This window comes from Notamacropus eugenii, chromosome 4, assembly GCF_028372415.1.
Source record: "Notamacropus eugenii isolate mMacEug1 chromosome 4, mMacEug1.pri_v2, whole genome shotgun sequence".
Taxonomy (NCBI): domain Eukaryota; kingdom Metazoa; phylum Chordata; class Mammalia; order Diprotodontia; family Macropodidae; genus Notamacropus; species Notamacropus eugenii.
Window position 1 is genome coordinate 39,019,927 of NC_092875.1, and position 14,207 is coordinate 39,034,133.

General features: G+C 39.4%; 1 protein-coding gene across 3 annotated transcripts in view; it reads left to right on the forward strand.

The window, feature by feature from the left end:
* Positions 1 to 14,207, forward strand: part of ATP6V0A2 (ATPase H+ transporting V0 subunit a2) — a 44,437-nt gene that overhangs the window by 19,562 nt on the left and 10,668 nt on the right. For all 3 annotated transcript variants that reach the window (XM_072600673.1, XM_072600675.1, XM_072600676.1), the window contains 9 exons: positions 1,216 to 1,309; positions 2,155 to 2,367; positions 4,705 to 4,855; positions 5,088 to 5,227; positions 8,855 to 9,036; positions 9,507 to 9,597; positions 10,756 to 10,874; positions 11,621 to 11,834; positions 13,216 to 13,335. In XM_072600673.1, the coding sequence (XP_072456774.1) occupies positions 1,216 to 1,309; positions 2,155 to 2,367; positions 4,705 to 4,855; positions 5,088 to 5,227; positions 8,855 to 9,036; positions 9,507 to 9,597; positions 10,756 to 10,874; positions 11,621 to 11,834; positions 13,216 to 13,335 (1,324 nt within the window). The remainder of the gene's footprint in view (positions 1 to 1,215; positions 1,310 to 2,154; positions 2,368 to 4,704; positions 4,856 to 5,087; positions 5,228 to 8,854; positions 9,037 to 9,506; positions 9,598 to 10,755; positions 10,875 to 11,620; positions 11,835 to 13,215; positions 13,336 to 14,207) is intronic.

The window sequence follows — 14,207 nt, forward strand, 5'->3', positions numbered from 1 at the left end:
AGATGATGTCTAGGCTCTTTTTTTGGTCATGGTTTTCAGGTAGTCCCATAATTTTTAAATTGTCTCTCCTGGATCTATTTTCCAGGTCAGTTGTTTTTCCAGTGAGATATTTCACATGATCTTCCATTTTTTTATTCTTTTGTTTTGTGATTTCTTGGTTTCTCATAAAATCATTAGCCTCCATCTGTTCCATTCTAATTTTTAAAGAACTATTTTCTTCAGTGTGCTTTTGAACCTCCTTTTCCATTTGGCTAATTCTGCTTTTGAAAGCATTCTTCTCCTCATTGGCTTTTTGAACCTCTTTTGCCAGTTGAGTTAGCCTATTTTTCAAGGTGTTATTTTCTTCAGAATTTTTTTTGGGTCTCCTTTACCAAGGTGTTGACCTGCTTTTCATGCTTTTCTTGCATCTCTCTCATTTCCCTTCTCCCCTCCTCCCTCCCTAATAACAGCTAAATACAGGTCATCAAAATCAGTGCTTGGCTGTAGGGGCTCTTTCCCAAGAGGTAGCAGGCACACTTCATCACTCTCCGTCATCCTAAGTCACTGCCATTGGTCGTGGCATCGGTCCGAGTTCTGAAGTCTCCCAGTGTTGTTCTTTTCTACATTGTTGCGATGATTGTGCACGTTGTTGGCCTGGCTTTGCTTACTCTGAGCATTCTGTCAGTAACATCTTCCCAAGTTTCTTTGAGCTTATTAGTTATGGATGTGTTTTTTACAGTGCACTATATTCTGTCATCTTTACAGGCCACAAATTGTCTCAGTCTTTCTTTAAGGCTGAGCATCCATTTTGTTTCTAGTTCTCTGTTACGACAGAAGGTGCTGTTTTAAATGTTTTTGTACATATGAGACATTCCTTTATGCCTTTGCTCCCCTGAGAGGGTATTTCTAGTAGCGGATGCCTCCTGTCATTCCCGATCTGTGATATCTGGGCGAAGGTTTGAAGCCACTGAGATCTATCATGGGAATTTAGACTAAGAGGACAGGAGGGTAGGGGCTGTTTTCCTTTTTGTTTTATTGATATTTCCAGCATTTAGTACAGAGTCTTGCATGCAATTAAGTGCTTACAAAATGCTCCATCCATTTGTCCATCCATCTAAGAGGTGTTACCTCAGAGATTTTGCAAGACCCATATCTGTGGCAAAGGGATACTTACTGCTAGTTTTAGATACTGCTTCTTCTAGCAAGTGTAAAATGTGTTTTAATTGTGTTTCCTAGTTATCACTGCCACGTGTACCCATATCCCAGCACTGTGGAAGAGCGGAGAGAAGTTATTGAGGGATTAAATACACGGATACAGGATCTTTATACTGTAAGACCGAAGTGGGTATATTCTCTTACATGGGCTGGAGATCATAACAGAGTTACCTCTTGTTTTTTAAAAAAAATTGAAAGCTTTTTTGGTTGTCTTTGGTTTTAACATTATCTGTGTTTCCACTGTACCTTTCCTCCTTTTCTCTCGAGTTTTGTAAAGGCAGAAGAAAAAAGGTTTAGCAGAACTAACAAACATATTATCTATATGTCAGAAAAATCTGGTCAAGGCCTCAAGTCAGTAAGCATTTATTATGCATCTACTGGGTGTCAGGCTCTGTGTTAAGCTCTGGGGACATAAAGGCAAAGGCCAACCCATGCCCTTGGGGAGCGTATAGGATAGTGCTGCATTGGAGCTAAAGGGGGAGATGGTTTATGTCACTTCTTTCACAGCGCTCAGTTTTGGTAATTTTTCTGGTGGTTCTTCCCATATACTTTGTGTAGTCATTGTGTTTCCTGTTTACTTCACTTTGCATTAGTTTATATAAATTGTTCCATGCTTTTCTGTAGTCATGTTAATAAACAGTAAGTTTTGTAACACTCCATTATATTCACAGGCAATAATTTAACTCTTCCCTAGTCCATAGTCATCTGCTTTGCTTCCATGTCTTTGCTGTCACAATAAGTGCTGCTTGAAATAATTCTCAACAGGACATGGAAACGCCTTGTTTCTGTCTTTGTCTTCTCTTTTTGGTCATTTTGATTGCAGTTTTTCATCAATAAGAGACAAGCTATTCCTATTACATGGTGGTTGTTTTTTAATGACTGGTAGTGGCAAGGAAGTTCCAGGTTACTGGGGCTAATTTTATTTAAGGCTTCATTTAAAAACTCTTTCTTTTTACCAAGGTGCTGCACAAAACTGAAGACTATTTAAGGCAGGTGTTAAGCAAAGCTGCCGAATCAGTCTGTACTCGAGTTGTCCAAGTGCGGAAGATGAAGGCCATTTATCACACACTGAACATGTGCAGCTTCGATGTTACAAACAAGTGTCTCATTGCTGAGGTCTGGTGTCCAGAGGCAGATCTGCACAACTTGCGTCAGGCTTTGGTAGAGGGATCCGTAAGTTACCTCCCATTTAAAATAGAGAAAATGGCCTCATCATGAAGGTGGAAAGAAAAAATGAGAAGAGAGCTGAAATATTCCAAGGCAAAATGAGAGCTCTGGGTCTGCTTCCCTTTTTAGGAAGGAGCAGTCTATCACTCCACAAGCATCTATTCAGGGCCTCCTATGGATAGTGAACCTAGAATGGGAGGGCAGTAATAGTAAGTGATGAATAAAAATTAACCCATAAATAGCACTTTAAAGTTGGGAAAGTTCTTCATAAATCTATCTCATGAGAGCCTCTGTAGGGGTAGATACTATATATATATCATCCCCTTTTTTTTAGGTGAGACTACTGAGTCTCAGAGGTGTGTCAGGTGAAGGTGATGTGCTCTAGATGGAAGGAATTCTGGATTTTTAGTTAAGGGATCTGTGACCTTCTGTGAACCCTCTCTGAGCCTCTCTTTCCTTATCTACAAAATGATGGGGGTGGACCAGATGATATCTGAGGTCCTTTCTAGCTGTACATGTTGGATTTCCCAGTGATTCCCAAGTCCAGTCCTCTAGGCACGTTATGTTACCTCGGGAGTCTCAGGTGTTTCAGGATCAGTGGATTGATCACACGTCCCTGGAAAGAGTTCAGGAGTGATCTAGTCCAACTGTCATTTAATTGATGAGAAAACTGAGGCCCAGAGGAACTCATTGACTTATCCCAGGACAGAAAATGGTAAAGAAAAGGAAATTTTGATAAAAAGAATTCTATTTAGCCGCCATGTCATTTTGCACAACTCTTATGACACAAAGACAAAATGGCCAGTATGGAAAGACAGGATGATCCTCTAAAACTTTTACATTGGCTTTTGAGATAATTAATCTTAATAGCCCACATTTTCAGTGTGTGCTAAGGTTTACAGAGTACTCACTGTGCAGTTACTCTCTCTGTGAAGCAGGGAGCATGAGCAGTAGTGTCCCCAGTTTGCTAATGGAGAAACTGACTCATGCTAACACTTCTAGGACAAGACCAGGATTTGGATTCTGTTCTATACTCTCTGTTTTATGACAGTTGTTCAGGCGCAGGGATCCTATTTTATTTTAGTTGCTTCTTAGGTTTTGGCCTGTGGAATATCTAAATTCTGGGCTGAGCTTTTTTTTTAAAATTTATTTATTTATTTTTAGTTTTCAACATTCATTTCCACAAGATTTTGAGTTCCAAATGTTTTCCCCATCTCTCCCCCCACCTCAAGAAACCATGCATTCTGATTACCCTTTCCCCCAATCTGCCCTCCCTTCTATCACACCCCTCCTTTCCCTTATCCTCATCTTCTCTCTTTTCTTGTAGGGTGATATAGATTTCTGTACCCCAATACCTGTATTTCTTATTTCCCAGTTGCATGCAAAAATAATTCTCAACATTCATTCCTAAAACTTTGAGTGCCAGTTTCTCTCCCTTCCTCCCTCCCCACCCATCCCCACTGAGAAGGCAAGCAATTCAATATAGACTATATATGTGTAGTTTTGCAGAAGACTTCCATAATAGTCATATTGTGTAAGACTAGCTATGTTTCCCTCCATCCTATCCTGCCCCTCATTTATTTTATTCTCTTTTGACCTTGTCCTCCCCCAAAAGTGTTTACTTCTAATTGCTCCCTCCTCCCTTTGCCCTCCCTTCTATCCTCCCCTCACACCCCACCTATCCCCTTCTCCCCTCCTTTCCTGTAGTGTAAGATAGATTTTCATACCAAATTGAGTGTGCATGTTATTCCTTCCTTAAGGGAGTAAGAGAGTAAGCTTCACGTTTTCCCTCTCACCTCCCCCTTTTCCCCTCTGTTGAAAAAGCTTTTTCTTGCCTCTTTTATGAGAGATAATTTGCCACATTCCATTTCTCCCTTTCTCCTCCAATATATTCCTTTCTCACCCCTTAATTTTATTTTTTAGGTGTCATCCCTTCCTATTCAGCTCACCCTATGCCCTCTGTCCATATGTATGTAATTCCTGCAACTACCCTAGTACTGAGAAAAGTCTCAAGAGTTACAAATATTTGTAATGTAGGAGTGTACATTTGCATGTAGGAATGTAAACAGTTCAACTTTAGTAAGTCCCTTGTGATTTCTCTTTCCTGTTTACCTTTTCAGGCTTCTCTTGATTTTTGTTTGAAAGTCAGATTTTCTATTCAACTCTGGTCTTTTCAGAAGCTTTTTTCTTGTAATGGCATCCTGCTGTGGTTTTTGCCATTGCTTTTGACCAGGAGAAAGAATTGTATTTATGTTTTGTGTTTTTGAGTCTATGAAAATGATTGTTCACATGATTCTTAGAGCATCATTTTTTAAAAATTGTCTTTTCTTCTTATGTGAAAAGAGAGAAAGTGGAGTGACGATCCCTTCATTTATGAACACCATCCCAACAACTGAAACACCCCCAACTCTAATACGAACCAACAAATTCACAGAAGGATTCCAGAACATTGTAGATGCCTATGGAGTTGGGAGCTATAGAGAAGTCAATCCAGGTCAGTTATCTGTGTAGAATTGCTGTTCTTCAAGATAAGAGTATAACATGTTTAGAAAACTTAAAAAGGCTGTTACTTTTTGGTAACCTTCTTGATTTTCGGCCTTTAATAATTCTCTAAGTGTTTTGGTGAATGTTGAGGTCATCATATAACATTAGAGGGAGAATTTTAGTTAATTTGACCCTTACAGCAATAGGTGTTGTCAAAAAAATGTGTTTCCTTTCTTTTGTAGCTCTCTACACCATCATCACATTTCCCTTTTTATTTGCTGTGATGTTTGGAGACTTTGGGCACGGCTTTCTCATGTTCTTATTTGCCCTTCTGTTGGTGTTGAATGAAAACCATCCCAGACTGAAGCATTCACAAGATGAGGTAAAAAAAAAAAAGACTATCAGATACACGCAGGGGTTATTGCATTCTGCTTATTGCAAGTACAGACGGACCTTATTTTTTCATTCAACTTTATTTTTAGTTCCAAATTCTCTCTCCCCCTTCCTTTCCCCCTCCATTGAGAAGACAAACCCTAAGACCCATCACAAATATATATATATATATATGGTCATGCAAAACAAATTTCCACGTTTGTCCACGTCAAAGAGAGGAAGAGGAAAGGAACTACTGTGGGGAGGGAGGGGGAGATGAAAGTGTGCTTCAGTCTGCATTCTTGAGTCCATCAGCTTTCTGTCTGGAGGTGAGCAGCATGTTTCATCATGAGTCCTTTGCAATTGTGGTGAGTCAATGTGTTGATCAAAGTTAATTGTCTTTACAGTATTGCTTTAACTATGTAAAGTGTTCTTCTGGTTCTGATCACCTCATTTTACATCAGTTCATGCAAGTCCCAGGTTTCTCTGAAATCCTCTTTAGCATTTCTTATAGTGTAATAGTATTCCGTCACATTCATATACCATAACTTGTTCACTTACTCCCCAATAGATGGACATCCCCTCATTTTCCAGTTCTTTGTTACTGAAAAAAGAACAGCTATAAATATTTTTGTGTCTATGGATCCTTTTCCTCTCTTTGATCTTTTTGGTGTATAGACCTGCTAGTGATATTGCTTGGTTGGTGTATGTGCAGTTTAATAACTTTTTGAGTACTTCTAAATTGCTTTCTGAATTGGTTCACCTCTCTACCAACAGAGCATTAGTGTACCTGTTTTCCCGCATGCCCTCTAGCACATTGTTTTCTTTTTTTATAATTTTTTCTCAGTCTAATGAGTGTGAGGTGTGCCTCACAGTTATTTTAATTTGCACTTCTCTAATTTTTAATGATTTAGAGCATTTTTTCATGTGATTATTGGTAGCTTGGATTTTTCTTTCTCTGAAAACTGCCTATTAATTTTCTTTAAACATTAACTTTTGGAAAAAGGCTCTTATTCTTATAAATTTGACTCAATTCTTATATGTTTTAGTAATGAGACCTTTATCAGAAAAGCTTATTACAGAGATCCCTGCCCCACTGACCCCCCAGTTTTGTACTTCTAATTTTAGCTGTATTGCTTTTACTTGTACAAGAACTTTTAAATTTTATGTAATCAAAATTATACATTTTACCATCTGTGAATATCTCTATCACTTGCTTGGTTATAAATTCCTCCCCATCTGTAGATCTGACAGGTAATCTCTTCCATGCTCCCTTAATTTGCTGATGGTACAACTCATTAAGGCTAAATCAAGTGCTCATTTTAAACTTATCTTGGTCTGTGGTATGAGATGTTGGTGTCTGCCTTGTTTCTGCTCGACTGGTTTCATGCCCACAATTACCTAGATGTCTAAAAAGTGCTTTGCTCTCTGCAATCACTTACTGACTGAATATCAGACATTAAGACAGTGAGTCGGCATCATGGCTGCACCTGGAGTCTGGAAGACCTCCCTGGATTTTCATCCTGCCTTACACACTTATTAGCTCTGCGATCGGGGCAAGTCACTTGACCTCTCAGCCTCGTTTTCCTCATCTGCAAGATGGGGATGGCAGCAGCACTTAGCATCACAGTGTAGCAAGGTTCAGATGAGTGCTTTGCAGACTTTCAAGTGCTGCGTTCCCAGAGCTGTTGTTCTCTGGAGCCTGGAGCATAGATTGCTTACCCTCTGCTCACATCTGGTGGTGTTTCTGACTTGAGTGCTTCAGAGTTTCTGTATTTTCAGCAACTCTTGGACACCTTGGTAGATTGTTTTCACGAGATGGTCCCAGAAATTCATCCCTTTCTGGCCAACTTTTTGGTGATGAGCTTTATTTTTTATTTGATTCTTGGACACAATTCTGTTGCCAGGCTCCTACTCCAGTGCCTTCTGGTAGAACCCAGCAGAGCTTGTGCTTTACATACATAGCCTTTGAGAACCCAAGATTCCCCTCCAGGCCATGGTACTGCCTTGCTGACAGCAGTTAAAAGATGCAGCACTTACTGTCATTGTAGAAGGAGGTAATTGGAATACATATCCATTGATTAGATACTGATTACTTAAGGCAGCTAGGGAGTGCAGTGGATAGAGCACCAGTGCAGGAGTCAGGAGGACCTGAGTTCAAATCTCACCTCAGACACTTGACCCTCACTAGCTGTGTGACCTTGGACAAGTCACTGAAACCGAACTGCTTCATCCTGAGTCATCTCCAGTCATCCTGATGAATGTCATTCAGATGGCTCTGGAGGAGAAGTGAGGCTGGTGACCTGCACAGCCCTCCCTCACTCAAAACAAAGTCAAGTGCAAGTCACGTCATTATTTCTCTGATGGCATGGTCTTCTTCAGCAATGGAGGATGAACACACACTGATTACTTAATTACATTAGTTTACATTTATATGGCACAATAGAGATTACAAAACACCAGCCACCTGTTGAACTGAAAAAGGGTCACAATAATAACTGACATTTATGTAGCACTGTAAGTTTCTACAGTGACTTTTATTCGCTATCTTACTTTATAGTGCAAGTAGTAATCTCTTTTTACAGAAGAGGAAGTTAAATCATAGATTAGATGCTTTGACCAAGGACTTGAGACCAGGAAGTGTGAAGGCCAGAGTCCTCGCTGGATTTTCTGACAATAGGCCTGGTGTTCTTTGTGCGATCTCACAAAGATGAACTTATTTGCAAGAGGAGATTGGAAAGTCAACCAGTTGTAGAATACTTATTCTTCTTGCATAACTGGCGTTGCCATGCACGAGGAATTTTGGCATTGTTATTCGGTCATGTCAGTCATGTCTGACTCTTCATGAACCCATTTGGGGATTTCTTGGCAAAGATACTGGTGTGGTTTTGTCATTTCCTTCTCCAGCTCATTTTATAGATGAGGAAACTGAGGCAAGCAAGTCTAAGTGACTTGCCCAAGGTCACGTAAGTGTCTGAAGCAGGATTTGAACTCAGGTCTTTCTGACTCCATGCTTGGTGCTCTGTCCACTATACCATCCAGCTGTCCTCATGAGGAATTTTAGTCTCATAACTTCAGATTATACAAGGAAACAAATTATATAACACATTACTCTAGGTAATAAAAATACCTATAAAAATTTTGCAGTTACCGGTAAGACAGGAATTGGTGGCTAATTGTACCTGGCTTGCATAAACAAACATGTGACAAATCTTCATACTACAAAGACAGACCTCAAAATGTCCTGGAGAAGCTATCAGCACAATCACGTAGACATAACATTGATCCATAAAAATTTAAGAGCAATGTTTTGGCCATATCATCAAACAAATCGCCAGGCTTTGTGGATGGAAAAGGCATCTGGAGGTGTACTAGGTGTCCTTTCTGTGGGCCCATAGACAATAAACTTCCATGGATTTGGCTAGAAAAAGCAGGGTTTTTATCTGCTGGGCAGCCATCTGCACAGTGTTCAGTAGAACAGATTAATAGCAGCATGGGGCCTGGTTCTGGGCCCGTTTCTGTTTGAGTTCTATTCAAATTCACAAAGATGATAAGAGAAGGGTTCATAAGAACCACAGGAAAAATAATTTTGCTTTTATACAATTTACAACTGATTTGTACCTTTTGCTGTTTACAGATCATGAAAATGTTCTTTGATGGTCGCTACGTCATTTTGCTGATGGGACTATTCTCAGTGTACACCGGCCTTATCTATAATGATTGTTTTTCTAAATCAGTTAACCTGTTTGGATCTGGATGGAATGTCTCGGCGATGTTTAGGGCTACTCTAGATGACACTAATACTTCGGGTCTCTGGGAGTAAGTGCCTCTTTTTTATTACCAAATGGCTGTGAAATTTTGAGAAACACGCAGGCCAGTTATTCCAGTTACCTCCCTCATAATATCCTCGTTTGCTTGGCTCTTCTCCTTTCCCTGAAGCTGCAGCGTAATTTAGACATTTCATAATACAAGCTTTTGGCAGACTTTTATTCACCACCTGATGTGTGGTTCACAGAAGGGAGTGCACCAGGCCTAGATGGCTTTTGATCGTCCTTACTGGGACTTGTTAAATACCATCTCCAAGTGCACCAAGGGAGTTCCCTTCCCACCGTCTCCGCCCACTTCCAAAATCAGATTCCTTTGCCTGGATTTATTTGCCTCTTCCCCTTCCAACTTCCTTCCCATGCCAGAAGATAGCTGTCTTCTTTACCAAAGGAAAATGATAAGGTCCTGTGCCTTTGGGTTTTGTTTCTGTTTTAAACTTTATTACTGTGTTTGTTTTGCTACAGTGACAGTGATATAAAGGCCAACGCGTTTCTTCAGTTGGATCCAGATACTACTGGTGTGTTCCAAGGTGCTTATCCTTTTGGCATAGATCCGGTTAGTGCCTTTCCCCTCTTCTTTGCTTGTATTATCCCATGGAATGACCACCAACTTTCAAGTTAGAATTGTTTTGTGCTAGACTTTGAGAATTACTTAAAGGTGGGGAAAATAGTTACTTTAGAGGAAAAAATGGTTCTGTCTGCCTCATTTTACTGAACTTTGGTCCTCCTTATACCCACTGAGTCAAGTGTATTTATGGATGAAGCTGTGAGTCACTAAACTTTCCATTTTCAGTGCCATGGAATATTGTAGAATATGAAATTTTTGAGCCTAGCATGAGATCAGAATTTTTTCTCAATTAATAGTCAGAAAATAACATACTTTCAGATTAGCAGCAGCACAGTGTATGTTGTTTTTACCATGTTTTCTTCTATAGATGTGAGTTGCCTTCTATCCCCTGAACTTGAAAAAAATCCTGGCATTTTAAAGCTGAAAGGGACATTAGAGACTCTCATTGCTTTAGGTAGTCATTTTAGGTAGGAGAACTTTCAAAATGTTCTTTTAGTAGGTAGGTACAAAATGCCTCAAAGTTTTGGTTGTTTCCTTATGGAGAAGTGAAGCTTTTAATGGTATGACTTCCTAGTAGAAATTATACTCGTTTAGTTAAGTAATTGTTCAGTATCTACCACGTGTAAAGGTTCAGTATTTTATCTTTTCATAGGGATTTAAGATTTTTAGCACCTGAGGAGTGAATTTACATTTCAAAAAGAGGAAAACAAATCAAAATGGTTAGGGTGGATATGAGTGCATATGGATTAACTGGGGGAGAAAATACCCAAAATCAGTTTCTAAGCTCATCACTCATCTACTCAGTTTCATCTTTTAAACATTCTGTATATAATACAGTGTTTTAGCAGAAATCGTCCCTGTAATGATGAAGATTTAAAATACTTTTTCCCTCCTTCTCTCACTAAGATATTAGCATGTTCCTGATGATAGCATTTTAGGAGTCAGGGTGATTAATAATCTGTAACCATTTTCAAGGAAAAGAGTATAGGAAGTAAGGTGTAAACCCTGAACTTTCAGCTAGAAAGTTATGTGGAGTTTTTTTTGTTGTTTCTTTTAAGCCACACTCTCCCCTTTTCCCTCTTTGGTTTCACTGTCTGCTCTTGGCAAGGAAAAGAAATTGAGTATTTTTTTTTATCTTGTCTTCAGATTTGGAACTTGGCCACAAATCGTCTCAGTTTTTTAAACTCTTTCAAAATGAAAATGTCTGTGATTTTTGGAGTTACCCACATGACTTTTGGAGTTGTTCTTGGAATTTTTAACCACTTGTGAGTATAAAATGTGAAAGATGCATCTGGAAGTCAGGTGTCTGTGACTTGTCTTTGCCCCCAAATGGTGCATTATCAAGGGGTGTACTGAACAAAAGGCAGCCAAGTGTACTGCATTATAAGCATTCTGTGGTTCCCTTACATGTGACTTCAAAGATAAGATGATTGTTTTATAGCTTGTTCATTCTTTTTAAAGAAAGTGATTTTAAAAATAGTTTTGTTGGTTTTCAAGAAATTCACATTCCAAAACGAGGCAACCTGATGGAATAATTCTATTTCATTGGTATCAAACTCAAATAGAAATGGAACCCTGTGTTTGGCTTGTTGACTCATAAAACTACAAAATGACTTTATCTGTGCTGTGTTGAACTTTTAGTTATTTTGTTAAGTATTTCCCAATGGTTGGCAGTTGCTGACAGCTTGCTGCCTGAGAGTTTGATTATCTGTTTTCTAGGTATCCTGCTCCATCATTGTAACTTAATATGAGAGGATTTATTTTTTTTCTCGAGTCCAATCTAATACTGAAACCTCTGTGCTGGTTCCACTCTCAGTTTGTTCAGTTTGTGGTTGTACCTAAAACATTGGCACAACTGTGTGAGGCATGTGACATGAACTAATGGTGTGGTATTTTTTTCTCTCTCCAGCTATAAAGAATTTAAGGACATGGACTCGATTTTCTGCCTGTTGTCTTTTAGTTTGATCTTGTTCATGTTGATAATTGGTGGCTCCTTTTTTTTTTTTTTTAGGCATTTCAAGAAGAGGTTCAATATTTACTTGGTGTGCCTCCCAGAACTCCTGTTCATGCTCTGCATCTTTGGATACCTGATATTCATGATTGTCTACAAGTGGCTCACTTTTACAGCAGCAAATTCTAAGTTTGCACCCAGCATTTTAATTGAATTTATCAACATGTTTTTATTTCCAGCTGGTGGGGCAACAAGTGGATTTTATCAAGGACAGGTGGGAAACCACTCTTTGAGTACTTGTAGCCATCACAGAAATGGCTCTTCTCAGATAGTCGTGCCAGTGTTTTAGGCACAACCACAAACTACATAGGCTGAAAGTGGAACCAGCAGATGTTTCACTGTCAAACGTGGTTCAAGAAAAAGAGAAAAAGCTTTCTTTGGTATAAGGTGCCATTTTAGGTACCAAGGGAGACGGACAAAGATAACTAAGACATGGTCCTTCTCTTCATGTGGTTTATTATCTAGGTGGAACAGGAAGAAAATGGTACAGTGCTATGGTAGGTAAGCTGCACACAAGTATATAAATTTAATTCAGAATAGAATGTGGAAGGTCCAAGAAGACAGACATGTTGGGGTTGTTAAAAGCTGCAGTGTGCTATTTCAGAGCTCTGGTGCACTTGTGGAGCTCAGACAGGAGAAGCATTGGAGAGCTTTGAAATCACTAGCTTTAATTCTTTGAGTTTTTTAAAAAGGGAACTGATCATTGAAGTTAATAAATACGAATATTTTTTACCCATATCATAGCCTAATGCCTCTTAATCTTCCTTGGAGTGGCCCTGGATTGTCTAAGGCTTTGCCAGCAGAGTAGAGTCTAAACTCTACTAGCTTAGCTCCCTTTGGAATGGAAAGGCTTCGAGCCTGAGCCTGGGCACAAATTGTGTGTTTATCATCTGTAAACCAACTGATTTTCATTTTCTTAAATGTATAGAAGTAAAATTCAGTTAACATCATTTGACATATTCTAAACTTAACGATTATATTTTTTAAAGGTCTGAGTCAGTGATACATAAGTATTTCTTGTACCACACAGATTTTCTCACTAAACCTTTTCCCACTAAACCATTCTTAAGAAATTATTGTTTTAAAAAAAATTTTGTCGATGCTGTAATTCTTCCTCTTTACCCCACCTCTTTGCCGGAAATTACTGTTTCAAGGTCTAGTCTAGTTTTAATTCGAATTCCAATTATCTCAAGCTTTTTGCAGCATGATATTTCGTCTTGGTTATATTTTCCTTGGACTTGTCTGATTCTATCTTAAAGAGGAAGAAGCTTGAGATGTACGTTGTATCTTAAGTCCAAGTCTGTAGCAAAAGAGGAAGACAGGAAACTTATTAGACCACACAGTCGTAGCTATATAATAAAGCTTATACATTTTGGGAAGGAAAAAACTAGCTCATTTGAATATATTTTGCAGTATAGTGATTTTCTTGATGTTCTGGTTGAATAAGTGATTAAATCCACTATAAGTTGCTACTTTAAATGAACAGATTAAAGAAGGAAAGTAGCTTTCTTACAGTTTTGCAGAACATTAATTTTTTTTAGCCTGTCCTAGCCTTGCTTTGATTTTTTTTTTCACTTTACCTCTTGCTTTGGTAGAGTCACGTCCAGAGGTTTCTGTTAGTTGTGGCAGCAGTTTCTGTTCCTGTACTGTTCTTGGGAAAACCTCTTTATCTGCTTTGGCTACACAATGGAGGTCGATTATTTGGAATACACAAGGTATGTGGCTGTTAGATTTTATCACTGCATTTGGTGCCTGCTGGCTTCCAGTTTTATTGCTTAAGGTTCTGATGGACTATCCAGGTGGAGATGACCTCAAGGAGCTTGGTGGTGTGGGTCCAGAGCTCAGAGGACACTTAGGCCTTTACCTGTGAGATAGACTTAGAAGCTATCTGCATAGAGATGGTAGTAGAAAATCAGCATGATCATGGTGTCCAAGGGAAAAAGGGAAGCACTAGAACGAGGCAAAAGGCAGAGTCCTGAGGAGCATCACTTTGAAGGTATGAAGACAGCATCCATGTATGGGCTGGTCAACAGGACCAAGAACTTCAGAGGAATTAGGAAAGAGGAGGTGTGAGGGAAGGGAAAAAACCTAGCAAAGCTACATTGATCTTTGCAATTATGAGGTCCTAATGTGAGAGTTTTAGAATTGTACAGTGGTCTTATCGACTAGCTGGTCCAGATGAGGCAATGGAGTCCCAGAGAGGTCACGTGATGTGTGCATGTTTGTAAAAGAAATAAGTATCAGGGCTGGATCAGCGTGTATCAGTGAAGAAATGCCTCTTGTGCTCTTGAGGTTCTGGCCAAAGTTTTTACAATCCCAACAGATGCTTTCTAGATGAGTTCTTCCAGTATCGTTTGTCCCCATGTCAGTCACACCACCAGAACTGAGTAGTAGTTAGCAGGCTGGCCAGCGTTATCTGTACTTGATTCACGGTCCTACTCACCATGTAATGACTCCAAATCATGCCATCTCTCCTCAAACTTCCCATGGTACCTCTCCCCCAACTCTCTCAGCTGAGAGGCTTGCCTAGGGCATTCCACACTCCCCCTTTTGTCCCATCACCCAGATACCTTCTGCTACCCTCTCC